The sequence below is a fragment of the Trematomus bernacchii genome, unplaced genomic scaffold (genome assembly GCF_902827165.1).
Source record: "Trematomus bernacchii unplaced genomic scaffold, fTreBer1.1, whole genome shotgun sequence".
Taxonomy (NCBI): Eukaryota; Metazoa; Chordata; class Actinopteri; order Perciformes; family Nototheniidae; genus Trematomus; species Trematomus bernacchii.
The window spans coordinates 10,292,650-10,310,775 of record NW_022988098.1 but is presented as its reverse complement, the minus strand read 5'-3'; the positions used below and the strand labels follow the sequence as shown (position 1 = coordinate 10,310,775).

At 36.9% G+C, this 18,126-nt stretch overlaps 3 protein-coding genes across 3 annotated transcripts in view; 1 reads left to right on the top strand and 2 right to left on the bottom strand.

Annotated features, from left to right (window-relative positions):
• The window catches only part of LOC117475663 (nuclear factor 7, brain-like), an 863,632-nt gene that overhangs the window by 469,040 nt on the left and 376,466 nt on the right, over positions 1-18,126 (top strand). The gene's annotated exons all lie outside the window — the stretch shown is intronic.
• Positions 6,857-11,194, bottom strand: LOC117475371 (odorant receptor 131-2-like). Its single transcript, XM_034121516.1, has 2 exons — positions 11,045-11,194; positions 6,857-7,624 (listed from the first exon to the last, which is right to left on the bottom strand). The coding sequence occupies exons 1-2, from the start codon at positions 11,192-11,194 to the stop codon at positions 6,857-6,859; spliced, it is 918 nt and encodes a 305-aa protein (XP_033977407.1).
• LOC117475669 (odorant receptor 131-2-like) lies at positions 14,439-18,040 on the bottom strand. Its single transcript, XM_034121998.1, has 2 exons — positions 17,891-18,040; positions 14,439-15,203 (listed from the first exon to the last, which is right to left on the bottom strand). The coding sequence occupies exons 1-2, from the start codon at positions 18,038-18,040 to the stop codon at positions 14,439-14,441; spliced, it is 915 nt and encodes a 304-aa protein (XP_033977889.1).

Genomic DNA, 18,126 nt, shown 5'->3' with positions numbered 1-18,126 from the left:
CTGATATTTGCAACACCAAAGCATGTTATAGTAAATATGAACATTTTAAGAGTGAAAAGCAGGAAATCAAAAACACAAATCCTATCAAAAATGGTAAATGGAAAGCATTTGTATCAAAGTCAAAGTCATCATTATTGTTAATCCTCTGCGTGTGTGATACAGAGAGGGAGACTGAAATGCTGTTTATCAACGTCCCAAAGAATACAAATAAAACTATACAGTATACAGTATGTATATACACATTATTATTAAGAGGTATACGTAAAAAGGCACAACAGTAATACAAAAGATACACTTCTTAACCTACTTTTAAGCCCTTAGGGTTCCAATGTACACTGTAAAACATCACAGCCCCATTTAGTTATGTCAAGTCACATTGTCTCTTTAATTCAAAGAGCTCTGACAAGTTTTAGATTTTGAACTCAGCTTTTCAAGTTTTAGAAGGTTAAACTTACATTTATTCACTGTCTTGACAACTTAAACATTTTGTCACATTGACTCAACTTGCCTTAGCAAGTTATCAGTTGAAAAAAGAAAAAAAGGAAAAAGGTGGGAGTGCAGGTTTGAGAGCTACAGAAAAAAACGTATGCTTCCACATTTGAGTTTAAATAAAACCCTCCTCTTTAAACTGAATGCAAGGTTCAAGCATGGATGTAATCAACTGGTATATCCTAAATATGTAATATTTTAATTTGGACTAAAGTAAAGTCACATTTTGATCTAAATGAGAGGAGTACTGCCGCTGGCGGAGGAACTCAACTGCAGCGGTGATCCAATTGAGGCGGAGTAATACGTTAACCTACAGTCTGAAACACCAGCTAGGACCGTGACGGAGGGTAACTGTGTGGAATATGGTTAACATTTCACATTAAACCCTCTTCTTCATATTCAGTAGATTTTCTAAAAACTGTTCAGAAACTATTGAACCAATGTGTAAACACTCAAATGTTTTGTTTTGTATTTGAAACAATGTCCAACATGGTTATGGATAATCGTGTTGTGAAGGCATGGCTGAGGTCAAATGCCTTGTTCAAGTTGATGTATTACATATTTTTTTGAAATAAATGTTATATATCTGAACAAATGTGCTGCAAGAATTATTATTAATTTATGTAAACTTGCAATTAGAAGTCAATATAACTAATAGATCTAAGTTGAAATAAATATATTATTACAATCTTCTTAACTTGAAATGATGAGTTATATAAATGCAGAACTTGAAAGTGTGAGTTATAATAATACTGAAATGTGAGTTTATTTGACTAGGTAAATAAGGTTTTATTTGCACTGATAATGTAAGATTGGTATTTGTTTCAACTCTGAGTGAAAAGTTAAATCAACTTAGACAACTTCAAGAAACAATGTTAACACAACTAGAACCTTTAAGTCATATCAACGATATTTACTTGCATTAATGAGATGAAGCAAAGATTGTCTTCAAGTTGACCTGATTTGCTTTTTCAAGGCAGCAGGTGAACTTTCATTTGCAAGTTGAACTGACATGAAATGTTTTACAGTGTACTCTTATTATAAATTGTTATTAATACAATGCATTATAAATACATTTATAATATTTATGTCTAGTTCTTGAAGCCCATGAAAATGTAGTTTCTAATCATTATTCATTTATACTTCTACGTCAGAAACTTGGAAAAAATACTTTAATCTGGTATGAACACTAAAGTGATGACAGATATTTATTTATACTTTATTTAACCATGTATGAAGCAACCACACAATAATGGACATTCAGAAATGATGTTGTTTTTCCACAAATAATCCAGAATAAAGCCACTCAATAACAACGACAGGGAGAAAAGGGTTCTAATTTATCAACGTCAACAAAATCAAATATAACTCTTGTAATTGCAAGCCTTGAAATGTATACACAGTAAATTATAATAATGAGGAATTGTTCACAGTCTGTACACTTTAAAAACTATATACAATTATTATGTTAAAGATGAGTATAAAATCCAAGAGGCTAGGAGCAGTACATTTATTATCAAAAAAAGGCACAGTTATTTTCCAATCATCTGATTGATTTACTTATGAACTCAATTAACTTGGCACAAAGACTGATACTATATGACAGGACAAAACTGTTATTTACTGCAACTAAATCTACATTTCACTTATAAATGCTTCATTTAAATTTGAATGAGTTGATACAACATTAATAACCATAGCTGAAACCTCTAAAATCATACAATCATGCATTAATTGGAAAGATTCATAAACATAACCCCTTCTTTTCTCTTTCTATCATGAAAAACATGCATTCTGTCACCTCATCGACATGAAATGTACCGCAAAAAGTCTCATTAATTTGTTTTCATTGAATCATAAAACGTTTAGTGTCACCTCTCTATGGCATTACCTATTATTTATAATTATTATTTATAGGATAAGCTGAAATATGATGTCTTTCAAATCATCAATGATTCAGTTTGTATAAGATTCACAATGAACAATCCTAAACAAGTGAAAAAGACGTTAAAATCAGGTTTGTTTAAGTGAAGCCACACGTTTGTATTCTGAATACAGCAGTGAAAAGAGAGTGAAAGGCAGCTGGCACTAACCTGAGGTGATGCTTGTAGACCTGGACACCAACAATATGGCAACTGGAAATCTCAAACTTTATATGTTGCCTTGTATTTGGGGCGTATTTTGGAGATGACGTATTTTTTGTTAACCCCATACACAAGCTATGCGAACCCCTTCTAACGGACAACATGGGTACAAAATGACACGTATTGACTTACAATGTTATTTCATGCATGGCTGAGTGTTTCTTAGCTATATCTTTTTTAATCAATTTATTTAATCATTTAATATTCCAAGTATTCATTTAATATCTTGTTTTTTATCACCAAACATAATTATTTTCATTCTACCTTTCTTAATTTAGGAATAAAACAGTGTTTGTAGTTCTACATCAGGTTTGCATATATGGGTAAAAAATGACCCATATCTGCAAGTGTGATACAAATTATTAAAAAATACATAATAATAATAATTATGTTATAAATAATAATTTTAGGAGTGATTTGAACCAAACAATACATGTGGCTGGGTGATGTGTGCATTTGGTCTTTTCAGCCCACATCTTTCCATTGCCCCTGTAATGTGCTTTTGGAGGTGGGGCGTGCCCTCCATGGGCCTCTTCATACACTATGTAGACACAAGTATTGGGCCACCTACACATTACACCTACAGGAGCTTTTATGACATCCCATTCCAAATTCTTAGGCATTAATATGAAGTTTGCAGCTATAAAAGCTTCCACTCTTCTGGGAAGGCTTTCTACAAGATTTTGGAGACTGTCTGTGGGAATTTTTGCCAATTCATCCAGAAGAGCATTTGTGAAGTCAGACACTGATGTTGGACGAGAGGCTGGCTCTCTGTTCTAGTTCATTCCAAAGGTGTTCAATGGGTTGAGGTCAAGTGAACTAAAGAGTCCTCATGAACTAAGTTCTGATGAACCTTTGTGGGAAAAGTACTACGGTGTGAAAGCGCCTCATGCCTTTATGGACCTTGCTTTGTGGGGCACAGTCATGCTGGAACATAAAGGTTCTTCCCCAGACTGTTTCCACAACGTTCGAAGCATATAATTGTCCAAAATGACTTGTTAAGATGAAGCATTAAGAATCTCTTTCACTGGAACTAAGGGGCCTAGGCCAACCCCAGAAAACCCACCCATAGCATTATCCCTCCTCCACCAAACTTTACAGTCGGCACAATGCAGTCAGGCATGTAAGGCTCTGCTGGCATTCGCCAAACCCAGACTTGTCCACCAGACTGCCAGATAGAGAAGTGTGATTGGTCGCTCCACAGAACACGTTTCCACTGCTCCAGAGTCCAGAGGTGCTTTAAACCACTCCATCCGACGCTTGGCATTGTGCTTGGTGATGTAAGGCTTGATGTAGCTGATGTAGGTGCGAACCATCTGATCCATTGTGTCCACTCCTGAATTAGTTTTGTTATAGTACTGGATCACTTCTGGTTCCTTGTTTACACTGTTGTCATCCACTGCTCTGTCATCATGCATGGTGCTCAGGAGGACAACAGCTTTCCCCTTTTTCGGCACATAGCTCACCATGGTCATGTTGCCACTGAATCCAGAGTCTGAGCTATGCTTCTCCCTCAATTTGGATGGCCTCATGACAGGTGGTATGTCCGGCTTGTTCTGGCGAACGGCCCCCACAATGGTCAGGTCCATTGTGATGTTGCGATATATAATAATCGTACACTAGAAGCATTTGGCCAGTTCCTCCTGTCTAATTTGACATACACATGAACTCTCTTCCTCACCAGTAATGGATGACAAGGTCAGGTAATGTTCAAATATTATGTACTGTTGTCTTTTACAATATATCAAATATCTCCTTAACCTGTTAAGCCCTGAGCCTGTTTTTCAGGTCTCAGGCTCGAAAATGACATTCCCAGAACAAATTACCATATATTCCCTTCTAAAAGGGTTAAATTAATAATCTTTTTCCTCAAAGTAATGATAAACCTGTGAGTTGGATGTAGAAAAGTCAGAATCAATATAGATGTTTTTTATTTTAAAGAAAATTCAGATTTTACATAGTAAAAAACTGTAAATTATAGTGTCCGTCCAAAAATTATTTTTTACTTATAGTGAAAACTACCCTTGGATGATGGTAAGGTAGACTAAAAGCTTTAGGAATCCAAAGTACAACATATAATAAGTACCCTGTTTCAAGATTGATGCAAAACAAGTGACATTTGACCTTTTTAGAGAGATTTAACAAAAAGAAACCACTTCTGGGGTCATTTGGGTGGATTTTCCATATCTCTGGCCCCCCTTGCTTAATTTTGATGGTTGACACCTCTTTCTGACCGTTAGAGCCAATAGAATCGAAGGGGGATTCCCCCACACACACTCATTGTGAAAAGAAAAGGTGTGGGCTTCGCGCATGCAGTTTTGCATCAGAGCGAACCTATCTCTAGCTCTGACATCTGGAAACGGAAAAGCAGTTTTATTGCTTATGGATTATCAGAAATCATTTCAAAGGGACACAGACACATTAGATTAACCTATGGATTAACTTCAGCAGCGTTTTTATCGTTTTAATGCCATTGAAGACCTCTTTGGAGAGACTACAGAGCCAAGGTAAAAATGTTAGCATTTTTAGCTACCTAGCGTCACCTGTTTTGATGTCTGTTTTTGTTTATAACGTCGCAAATTCGTATAATTCAGTGATAATTAGGGTACCCATCGATTCTCTGTCACCTCACGATGTGAATCGATGTCATGGATGTGGAGAAGAGATAAATAATAAGGTTTTGTGAGTGATTTTTGGTGCAGTAATCTGTTAGCATTTTTCGCTCGTTGCTAATTCAGAGGCTCAGTGTTAGCATTGTGGGTTTTCTTTTGAAAAATAAATAAAAATGATCAGTTAGATGAGTTTCTTCCCGTTACATGGATATAAAACATTCATAGTTTATTAAATGAACATGCCCTCAGACACTCTTATCTGCAAGATGTTGTGGCAGTGCCCCGGTACCGGGGTCTCTCAGGCTTAACAGGTTAAGTAAAAGAAGTGTAAAATAAGACTTACATGAATCAGTCGTGCAAAAGCAGCCTGTTGAGTTGTGACAAGTTTGGCATGTGAAAAGTTGTCCACGGTAAACATGTTCCTAACTGCAATCATTTACAAATAAAAGCTTCCTTTCAAATTGCATAGTGAATACATGTTTTGTCCAATCACTGCTAAAATTATTATTTATAAAGAAATTATTATTATTATAGTATGTATTCTTTTCATTTTTATCACACTTGTAGAACTACAAAAACTGTTTTAGTTCCTAAATTAAGAAAGGGAGAATGAAAATAATTATGTGTGGTGATCAAAAACAAGATATTTAATGAATACTTGGAATATTAAATGATTAAATAAATTGATTACCAAAAATATAGCTAAGAAACACTCACCCATGCATGAAATATCATTGTAGGTCAATACGGGTAATTTTGGACCCATGTTGTGCCTTAGAAGGGTAGTGATACAAAAATGTTTTTTATTCAAAGATTAAGAAAGGAAAAGTGAAAGTAAGACTTTGTGATGATCATAAACAAGTTCATTGAGGAATACCTGGAATTTTGAATTGTTAAAGTAATTTGTTGCAAAGATATTTACAATTAAAACTAACTCGGGTCACTTTTGACCCATGTTGTGTATCAAAGGGGACTGCTTATTTAAACAAACTGCTACGATTTCACTGCCTGTTACAGTGTTGTATGTAAGCCTAAATTGGACTTCACAATCACGTTACAATCCAAATTTGTATGTGGTATTCACAGGTGGGAAGTAGTGGAGTACAAATACTTTGTTACTGTACTAAAGTACATTTTTCTGGTATCAGTACTTTAATCCACTACTTATTTTTCTGACGACTTTTTACTTTGACTTCTTACATTTTTAACACAAATACCTGTACTTTCTTACATTTTCCAAACAGGCTGGTTCCTTTAGTTTGAATGTGTGTTTGGTGGCGTGATCATTATTATTTAGAGTCATTGCGTGCCTATTGATTTGAACACGATCCGTGTATCCATCATTTCCTGGTCTTCTCTAAAGAAGAGGGACCAATGAAAACGTTGTCACGTTGCCGTTGTTCAGCATGGAAACATTCATTAGCTAACAATGACATTATTGTTCTGTTAATATAAAGGGAGGTCAGGTACTCTTTAAAACAGCTGCTAGTTATGGGTACTTTTTACTTAAGTACATTTCAAAGCCCATACTTCTTTACTTTTACTTGAGTAAAGAAGTTTAGTCAGTACTTCTACTTGACCTTTAGTGAATAATTGAAGTCTAAAAAGGGGCTACTTATTGCTAACCGTCCAACACAGGTGCTTTTTCAGGTACCCCCTGAAAGTCTTGTCTCGTATACCGTAGATGATCGGACTGATCGATCGTGGCAGGACCTGAATAACAATATAATAAGCAAAGAGGATGTCTGTAGAGTTCTGAGGAAACCATTGCATCAGAACATCTCGAAGCTGCGGGGCTACATATGCCAACATGCAGAGAAGCAGCTGAAACCCATGGAGCAAGACTGTGTTTTTGGCTCTTTTAGCATCTTCGCTTGCTGTTTGTGCAGTGGAGAGAATTTGGAAGTAAGCGTAAAAGACAGTAGTCCAAACTGTAACAAGCAACACTATATATGTGATATCTCTCTTCTCCAAGATGATGGGATTTGGGAAGGCAGTTTTTCTGAGGCAGAAGATCTTTGAATGAAAGAAGTCCAGTGGCACTGTGGCCAAAGTGATGAAGAGATCAGGGAGACAAGACAACATGGTGGTCGTCCAGATCAGACCAATCAGGATCAGCGTTCTCTTAATGGTACAGATCTGTGCGTGGCGTAGAGGAAAACAAATGGCGATGTAACATTCAATCGCCATGCAAGCCAGATTCAGAGGCGTGTTTTCAGTCATGATGAGAGCGATCAGGATGAAGGTGCAGCAGACAGAGGCGTTTATTTTGTAGATAGTGTAGCTGATGATGAACATGCAAAGGGAAAGAGTCACTTGGACCATGTCGTTGACCACCAGGTGAATGAAGAGGACGTACCGAGGATTTGTGTAGAAGATCTGGAGGGTGGGAAGAAAAGCAAAATGGAAGACAAGGTTTGAAAAACATGGAAGTCTGAGGGTCAGCTTTACAATTAAACCAGGTGAGTATACTTAAAAGTGAAATGGGTGATTATTGTGGGGGAAACTTCTGTGTAGCAATGCATGGAGTCACCGACTCAGGAAGGAGACACGGTGAGAGTTGGAGCTTTTGATGTCAAACACTGATGGGTTTATTCAGAGTATCGGCCGGAGGATTCACATCACAAGTCAAAGAGTCAGAGGTTCTGACTACACGGTAGAGTTGCCACGTCAATTCTGAAGAGCCTCTCTCTATGCTAGACCTTTTAACTGGTTCACAGAGAGTAATCAACATCTCTGAAGGAGTAGACTAAACAGCTGGGAACACTGAGCCACCTGCATCCGACACTCATGGCCTCAAAGATTTCACATCTTAGAGTCCACAAACACTGATAAAGAAGTGCCTCAGCGTTCTCACTACAAGTACCATTCGTGCCAGACAAGTTGACCGGTCACAAACTGGTAACAACAACACATATGGCACCAAGGCCTTTCCTTAAAGGAGATAACAGAGCAAAAGGTTAGATATCTAGAAGAATTATTCCTTAACAATTATAAACAAAGCATTTTCCAGTTCGTCATTTTCATTTGAAAGCTATCAGCATTCACATATCAAATACAGCAACTACCACCGTATGTAGTTTAGAAATATTTGGCATATCACTGACAGCTAGTTGGCGAAAAAATCTCTTTTGAGGATAACATTTTCTGGGGATGTTACTTGCTAGCTACCTAGATGCATCAATGGAAAAATGGACAATAAAATGGCCAAGAGCTTATACTGTATGTTTATATACAGTTGATATCATTATGTCTTATATTCAGTCAACACATCCGGCCTTGTTTATTCAGACTTTCCCTTCCATTCATCTATTTTTCCTTCTTACCGTATCTTTACCCACATCCCTTTCAACCCTTCATCCCTCTTTCCCTACATCCCTCCGACCTTTCATCCCTTCCTCCCTCCTTCCTACGTCCCTTGATTCCTTCCTCCCTACATTCCTTTTACACTCATCCCTCTTTCCCTAAATTCCTTTATCCCTTCCTATGCACATCCCTTTCAACTTTCATCCCTCCCTTCTTTTACCCGTTCATCCCTCCTTATCTACATCCCTTTCAACCCTTCATCCCTACATTCCTTGATACATCCCTTGATACATCCCTCTTTTCCTAAATTCCTTCATCCCTTCCTATGCACATCCCTTTGACCCTCATCTATCCCTATATCCCTTTACACTTTCATCCCTCCCTTATTTTACCCATTCATCCCTCCCTACCTACATCCCTTTAAACCCTTCATCCATTCAACCTTTCATCCCTTTCTCCCTATATCCCTTTATCCATTCATCCCTTCATCTCTCCTTCCTACATCCCTTGATCCCTTCCTCCTTACATTCATTTTACAGTCATCCCTCTTTCCCTTTCTTCATCCCTACATTTCTTCATCCCTGCCTCTCCATATCCTTTATCCATTCATCCCTCCCTTCATCCTTTCAACCCTTCATCAGATATGAATGCAGCAGTACAGGTTAGCGGATTCACATATATAAGAACTCTTAAACTCAAAAATGTCTTCTGTATTCATGAAAACATAATAATGAACTTGTCTTAGTAACTGATACAGGTTGCATGTAAACTACAAATTGTGCAATGGTCACCTAAAATATTCTGCTGCTTAATTGAACGTGACGTTAAGCCAAATGAATTAAGGAAAAGGGAATGCCAGTTTATTGTTATTATAAGGCTGCTGCAAATAGTAGACCTACAGTTAGAAATTAGCTCTTGATCAAACCAATGTGTGCTTAAATTAATTAACTTGTCTTATTACATGGCTTAGTTGAATACTCGATTCTGATTGGTCAATTCAGAACACGTGATACATTGTTAATCCAGTAGTACAGACCGCTGTCAAGGACTTATTGACCGTTGTTAAGGACGCTCACATCTGCAGAAAGAAGTCCGATCGATTTAACTTTATACAGTTTGGCCGAAAAGCAAACTGCATGTAAACTGTTTGCTTGTCTTTAGTTTTCCGTTGTCTACCGTCTGAGAGCAACATGGAGGATTTTAATATTAATTTTAATATATTTGGAGAGCACAGTCATTTGGATGAATAGTTAGTGGCTAATGAGTCCCCAGCGAAGAAAATAAAAAGACAAGAGGGACAGGAAAACAGCGGAGAAGTAACGGGGCAGAAACCTTCAACACGGAGCTGCGCTCCTTTTTACGCAACGGTCCAGATATAGACATCAAACGGCGACACATATTCAGTTGCCAGTTACTTTGGCATTAGGGCAGGGATATCTAGATACTTTCCAAGGTTTGACATAATGAATTGTGCTACTTTTAAAGCAAGCAACGATGTTTTCAAATCTGTAATAACAATTTTTTGAATCAATGAAACTATTTTTTAAATCAATAATACTATTTTTTAAATCAATTAAAAAAAAATCTAAATCTATAACCTAAAATATTACGATACAAAAAGAAACCTGCTTAATTAAAAGTGGCGTTAAGCCAAATGAATTAAGGAAAAGGGAATGCTAGTTTATTGTTATTATAAGGCTGCTGCAAACAGTAGAGCTACAGTAAGAACATATCTCTTGATCAAACCAATGTGTGCTTAAAATTAATTATCTTGATTCAGGTTGCATGCTGCATATAAACTACAAATTGTGCAATGGTCACCTAAAATATTACGATACAAAAAGAAACATGGCCACAGTAAGAAATATCGGTAACACTTGATTTTAAGGTACACATATTCTCCATCAACTAGTTGTTCATTCACATGAATATTAGCAGTATATTGGCTCTTTATTAGTCATTATAAAACACGTATTAATGCCTTATTCTACATGACCATATTCTCCAAGTACTAGGTCATTAGTTAAGAGTTGTTGTCCTTAATAACCCTCTAATTAGTGCTTATTTATTGTAAGTAAGGACGTTGTTGTGTTTGAGTTTGGGTCTTAAAATGCTCAATATGGGCGTAATAAGGCATTCTCTCATAATAACACCTAACAAATATGATCCATTCTTATGTAACAAGACATGAAACTATAAATGTTAATTGTGTCAAAATAACTCAAAATGTGGTATTTCTAACTCAGAATATGTTCCTTATTTTAAAGTGAAGTCTAGTTCATAACCAATAAGCTAGTAGTTTGACTCTAATATGTTAATGAACAACTAGTTGATGGTGAATATGTGTACCTTAATCTAAAGTGTTACCGAAATATCTCTTGATCAACCCAATGTGTGCTTAAAATGAATGCATTAGTCGACAGCTTCCTATAGAGTTGCTAATAACTTCCTTTCAATTCATTATTAATGGCTAAATGTCAAAGGAAACTCCACCTGGTGTTTGCAGAAGGTGTGAATGAGGCCGGCATTGATGTAGTTGATGGAGATCCCGATCACCACAACAATCAAATTCTTGGCCACAGCTTTAGAGATGGGATCTCGATACTGTAGAACCACCGTGACGTTGGCAGATGAGGTGTTCATTTCTTGAAACTGAAAAGAAAAGAACACATTTAGTACATAAAAAATAAGGACAGATTTACAGTAAGGATTGGCTGCTGTTGTTTTCTTATAGCAGAGGTGGGAAGTAGTGGAGTTCAAATACTTCGTTACTGTACTTAAGTACATTTTTCTGGTATCAGTACTTTACTCCACTACTTATTTTTCTGACGACTTTTTACTTTGACTTCTTACATTTTGAACACAAATACCTGTACTTTCTACTTCTTACATTTTGAACCCAAATACCTGTACTTTCTACTTCTTACATTTTGAACACAAATACCTGTACTTTCTACTTCTTACATTTTTAACACAAATACCTGTACTTTCTATTTCTTACATGTTGAACACAAATACCTGTACTTTCTACTTCTTACATGTTGAACCCAAATACCTGTACTTTCTACTTCTTACATTTCCCAAACAGGCTGGTTCCTTTAGTTTGAATGTGTGTTTGGTGGCGTGATCATTATTATTTAGAGTCATTGCGTGCCTATTGATTTGAACACGATCCGTGTATCCATCATTTCCTGGTCTTCTCTAAAGAAGAGGGACCAATGAAAACGTTGTCATGTTGCCGTTGTTCAGCATGGAAACATTCATTAGCTAACAATGACATTATTGTTCTATTAATATAAAGGGAGGTCAGGTACTCTTTAAAACAGCTGCTAGTTATGGGTACTTTTTACTGAAGTACATTTCAAAACCCTCTTTACTTTTACTTGAGTAAAGAAGTTTAGTCAGTACTTCTACTTTCATCAGAGTATTTTTAAACACGAGTATCTGTACTTCTACTTGAGTAAAGGATGAGTGTACTTTTGCCATCTCTGCTTATAGAATGTAAATGGTTAGCGTTTGTATCAAAGTCAACTTTATTGTCAATCCTCTGTGTGTGATACAGAGAGGGAGATTGAAATGCTGTTTATCATCGTCCCAAAGAATAAAAATATACAGTATATGTATTTACTGTATATATAGACATATATATACACCCATAAAGGTATACATAAAAATGCACAGCAGTAATACAAAATATAAACTTCTAAACCTACTTGTAATGCCCTTAGAGGGTTCCAAGGTTCTCTAATTATAAATTGTTATTAATATAATGCAATATAAATACATGTATTTATTTTTAGAATTGTTCACAGTATGTACACTTTAAAAACTATATACAATTATTATGTTAAAGATGAGTATAAAATCCAAGAGGCTAGGAGCAGTACATTTATTATCAATAAAAGGGCCAGTTCTTTTCCAATCATCTGATTTATTTACTTATTAACTCAATTAACTTGGCACAAAGACTGACACTATATGACAGGACAAAACATTTATTTACTGCAACTAAATCTACATTTCACTTATAAATGCTTCATTTAAATTTGAATGAGTTGATACAACATTAATAACCATAGCTGAAACCTCTAAAATCATACAATCAAGCATTCATTGGAAAGATTCATAAACATAACCCCTTCTTTTCTCTTTCAATCATGAAAAACATGCATTCTGTCACCTCATCGACATGAAATGTACCACAAAAAGTCCCATTAATTTGTTTTCATTGAATCATAACAAGTTTAGTATCACCGCTCTATAGCATTACCAAATATTTATAATGAATGTTTCTAGGATAAACTGAAATATGATGTATTTCAAACCATCAATGATTCAGTTTGTATAAGATTCACAATCCTAAACAATTGAAAAAGACGTTAAAATCAGGTTTGTTTAAGTGAAGCCACACGTTTGTATTCTGAATACAGCTGTGAAAAGAGAGTGAAAGGCAGCTGGCACTAACCTGAGACCTGGACACCAACAATATGGCAACTGGAAATCTCAAACGTTATATGTTGCCTTGTATTTGGGGCGTATTTTGGAGATGACGTATCTTTTGTTAAACTGCTAATTAAACAAACTGCTACGATTTCACTGCCAGCTACAGTGTTGTCTGTAGGCCTAAATTGGACTTCACAATCACGTTACAATCCAAATGTGTATGTGGTATTCAGAGTTGGGAAGTAGTGGAGTACAAATACTTTGTTACTGTACTTAAGTACATTTTTCTGGTATCAGTACTTTACTCCACTACTTTTTACTTTGACTTCTTACATTTCTAAAACAAAAACCTGTACTTTCTACTTCTTACATGTTGAACACAAATACCTGTACTTTCTACTTCTTACATTTTCCAAACAGGCTGGTTCCTTTAGTCTGAATGTGTGTTTGGTGGCGTGATCATTATTATTTAGAGTCATTGCGTGCCTATTGATTTGAACACGATCCGTGTATCCATCATTTCCTGGTCTTCTCTAAAGAAGAGGGACCAATGAAAACGTTGTCATGTTGCCGTTGTTCAGCATGGAAACATTCATTAGCTAACAATGACATTATTGTTCTATTAATATAAAGGGAGGTCAGGTACTCTTTAAAACAGCTGCTAGTTATGGGTACTTTTTACTGAAGTACATTTCAAAGCCCTCTTTACTTTTACTTGAGTAAAGAAGTTTAGTCAGTATTTCTACTTTTACCAGAGTATTTTTAAACACAAGTATCTGTACTTCTACTCGAGTAAAGGATGTGTGTACTTTTGCCATCTCTGGTGGTATTTGAGAAAAAGTGTAATGACTCTAATCCACCTTCTATTTTCACTTAGGCTTCCGAATGTAAGTAAAGATTAAATACGAAATGAACAAAGCAGTTTGGACCTACTGTTTAGGAGACAATATTGGAATGATTGATTTAAATATTTTACCTTTATTATTTAGTACAGCTGAAGGTAGACAGTAAAGTAAGGAACTTAGCCTTAGCAGACATGCTACCAGCGTTTTCATAGTCACATCTTAAAAAATGTGCTTTTTTATAAGACTTTCAAACCAGGAAGCGTTGAGAACACTATTGTGTTTGTTTTCATTATTCTTTGTCAAATCCTGGGAGCCCAACAACTGCAAAAGGTATGCATTGTGCTCCCAAGAAATATGATCGTATTTGACAACATTATGGTGAGAAAATATATGAGCAAGAATGAACAAATAACATGGCTGCCATCACTTAGAAAGTCTTTACAAACAGTGGGACTTATTACCAGACTGTAACTCATGTTTTAATGCATCTTGATTAGCCTCAATGGGGACATCTTTCACGTGTAAAGATCTAGGATTTAGGATCTCCATGTAAAGCATTCAGGTTGGAAATCCCAATCTTTTAATTCATTAACTGATTCTTACTGTGGGCTCTTACACAGCAGATACGTTTTCAGGTACTTCCTAAAGGACGTGTCTCGTATGCCATAGACTATTGGACTAATTGCTCTTGGCATGATCATAAGAACAATATAGAAAGCAAAAAGGCTGTCTGTACTATTCTCAGGAAACCTTTGTATCAGAGAATCTTGAAACTGGGGGGATATATAGTTTGTTATACAAAGCAGCACCTGAAACCCATGCAGAATGATTGTGTTTTTGGCCTTTTTAGCATTACTGCTAGCTGTTTTAGCAGTGGACAGGATTTTAAAATAGGTGAAAAAGATAACAAACCAAACCACAATCAGATACACAATATATGTTATATTTCTCTTCTCCAAGATGATGGGATTTGGGAAGGTAGTTTTTCTGAGGCAGAAGATCTTTGACTGAAAGAAGTCCAATGGCACTGTGGCCAAAGTGATGAAGAGATCAGGGAGACAAGACAACATGGTGGTCGTCCAGATCAAACCAATCAGGATCAGCGTTCTCTTGATGGTACAGATCTGTGCGTGGCGTAGAGGGAAACAAATGGCGATGTAGCATTCAAGCGCCATGCAAGCCAGATTCAGAGGAGTGTTTTCAGTCATGATGAGAGCCATCAGGATGAAGGTGCAGCAGACAGAGGCGTTTATTTTGTAGATAGTGTAGCTGATGATGAACATGCAAAGGGAAAGAGTCACTTGGACCATGTCGTTGACCACCAGGTGAATGAAGAGGACGTACCGAGGATTCGTGTAGAAGATCTGACAGGTGGGGAATAAGAGCAAAGACGGTTGGTTAATAGTTATAGGTCGGCTGAGTACAATTTATTTTAAAGGTCCCCTATTATACTGTTTTTCATCAATATATTACAGGTCTCAGATATATACAAAACATGTCTCTGAAGTGTTTTGCTCCAAACACCAAACAGATCATTGCAGCATTACCCATAATCCCCTCTGTTTCAGCCCCATTTCAAAAGTGCTGATTCTCTGTCTGTTACTTTAGACCTAGGCTCCACGGGAACGAAAACGGGTTGTATCCGCATATTTCTCTTGCGTATAGCCCTTTTTGCTACACGACGCCGTAACGGAACGGTAGAAACGGACCCTGCAAACGACAACGGGTCCAAAGGTGGATAGATCTGGGAACGGAGCGCTCTGGGGGGTCCAACGGGGCCGTGTGGTAGCCTATACGGTCATCCGTTTCTGATAATGACGACGCAATAGCCCCGCCTCCCCCCACCTCTGCTGCTCACCCTCGCAAAAATACACACTGAATTCAGATTATTTATCTTTATCTCGATATGGACATAAACGCAAGTGAAGTCTAATCTGACAGGACGGAGACACGCAGCTCCTCCCGCTGTGATGCAGCGGGAGCAAAACACACACTTCAAGTCAGATCACCACCCTTAGCTATTTTAATTACCTCTCAAACTACCTAAACTAGTTATAAATATGTTCATTTTTACTGTCGGGTTTACTTACTGGATCAGCTGCTGCATGAGGAAGCATGAAGATTTAAACTTTAACACACGTTGACCGGCGAAAAACTCTGCCCGGTTCCCTCGGCCCCCACCGCGGAGAATAAACAAAAGTGCAGCCATGACAACCATTCTTCTTCGCTGCTTTTGTGGAGGAAGTTGCTGCTTTTGTGGAGGAAGTTACAGCGCCACGTACAGGCTCGGCATATGTACTGCAGCTTTTCCAGCGGTTGGATCTAAACGGAGCTGTCTCATGTGGGCAGACACTATCCGGTGTATATTGCGTGTGGGCGGAAGCTTTTTGGTGATTGCGTTTGCGTTAATCCTATGCGTTTTGCCGTATGCGTTCCCTTGGAGCCTGGGCCTTAGATGAAAATAAGGAGCCACTCCCCACGCCCCTCTGAGAGATATTTGGTTAAAAAGAACACAATGGCGCTCTAGGAGGAGATTCAGGTGATAAGGTGGGGGGGGGGGGGTGATTGGCTAATGGTTACACAAGCCAAAAAATCGTCATGACATCATAAAGTGGCCAAAATCTGATCAGCTCATTTTCAGACAGGTTTTTATATAAATGGATCAGGACGAAAAGAGAGAGAATCTTTGTTCCTGAAACTTTCAGAGTCTCTTTACACAGAGGGGACACATGTTGATGGAGAAAAGACATGAAGAAGTGGATTTTGCATCATCGGTGACCTTTAAATTTGAATTAAAGTACGCCCCTCTGCTGATATTGCCCTGAACACTAACTATGTAGTCATGTCTTCCCCTAAGGAAGGCTAATCTGTTTCTACTATTAAAATGTTATTACAGAAGCATCAATTTGACATTGAGGTTTCAAGGACTTTACAGTAAAGAAAGTTCAACCTTGGATGACATTTAGCCTGTTTTTGAATGTGTTAATCAGTGTATTCCTACGATGAATTGTGCCAGCTAAAAAAGCTATCTTTATCCACCATGCCAATCAATACACAGTTTATGCATTGGGCCCAGACTTCAATTAACATGAATACCAACATTAGATTAGATCAACAACTAAAAATGTTCACATGTGGCGAGATGTGGGAAGTAACTAAGATTGCAGATGTGGATGAATGATGTGAAATATAATCAAGTGTTAAATCAGACTTGAGTTCCACCTGGAGTAAATTCACAAGCTACCCTGCAGTATACAAAGTCATTCAAACTAGCTGCACCTTTACCAGCTTTGAGAACACTTTCATGATCAATCATTATAAAACATATCATATATATTATTCTGAAATGGACCAATCTGCACAATGAATACTTTCACTGTCGCTACTTTCACTATATTTTGATGATAATACTTTTTCTACTTTTACTTGAGTGACATTTTGAAAGCAGGACTTTTACTGTAACAGAGTATTCCTACACTCTGGTACTTCTACTTTTACTCAAGTACAAGATCTGAGTACTTCTACTTTTACTCAAGTACAAGATCTGAGTATGTCTACTTTTACTCAAGAACAAGATCTGAGTACTTCTACTTTGACTAAAGTGCAAGATCTGAGTACTTCTACTTTTAATCAAGTACAAGATCTGAGTTCTACTTGTACTCAAATACAAGACCTTAGTACTTCTACTTTTACTCAAGTGCAAGATCTGAGTTCTACTTGTACTCAAATACAAGACCTGAGTACTTCTACCACCTCTTCCATTAATACTGTTTTCCTGACTGGTCTTAGGGATTTTCTGTTTCTGTCTTATCATGTCATTGTGTATTTTGGTTTATTCTTGTCATTGCTGTTACTGTAATGGTCTTTTTATGTTATTATCATTATTGTTTTGGCATAATTGTTTTTTCATCTTTTTTGTATTTATTTGTTATATAGCACCTACATTTGTACTCTGTATTTTCTCCTATTATTGTGTTATGTGTGGGAAAAAACAATAAATAAAGACAATAAAAAAAAAGATAATACTTTTTTCCTGTAGTCAAAGTCTCACCTGGTGTTTGCAGAAGGTGTGAATGAGGCCCACATTGATGTAGTTGATGGAGATGCCGATCACCACCACGATCACATTCTTGGCCACAGCTTTAGAGAAGGAGTCTCGATACTGAATGACCACGGTCCCATTGGCAGAGGACACACTCATCTCTACAAAGATACTGATCTAACAGAGGAAAGGCATTGTAAATATTGACAGTAAATTCAAGATATCAATATATATCTATCTATCTA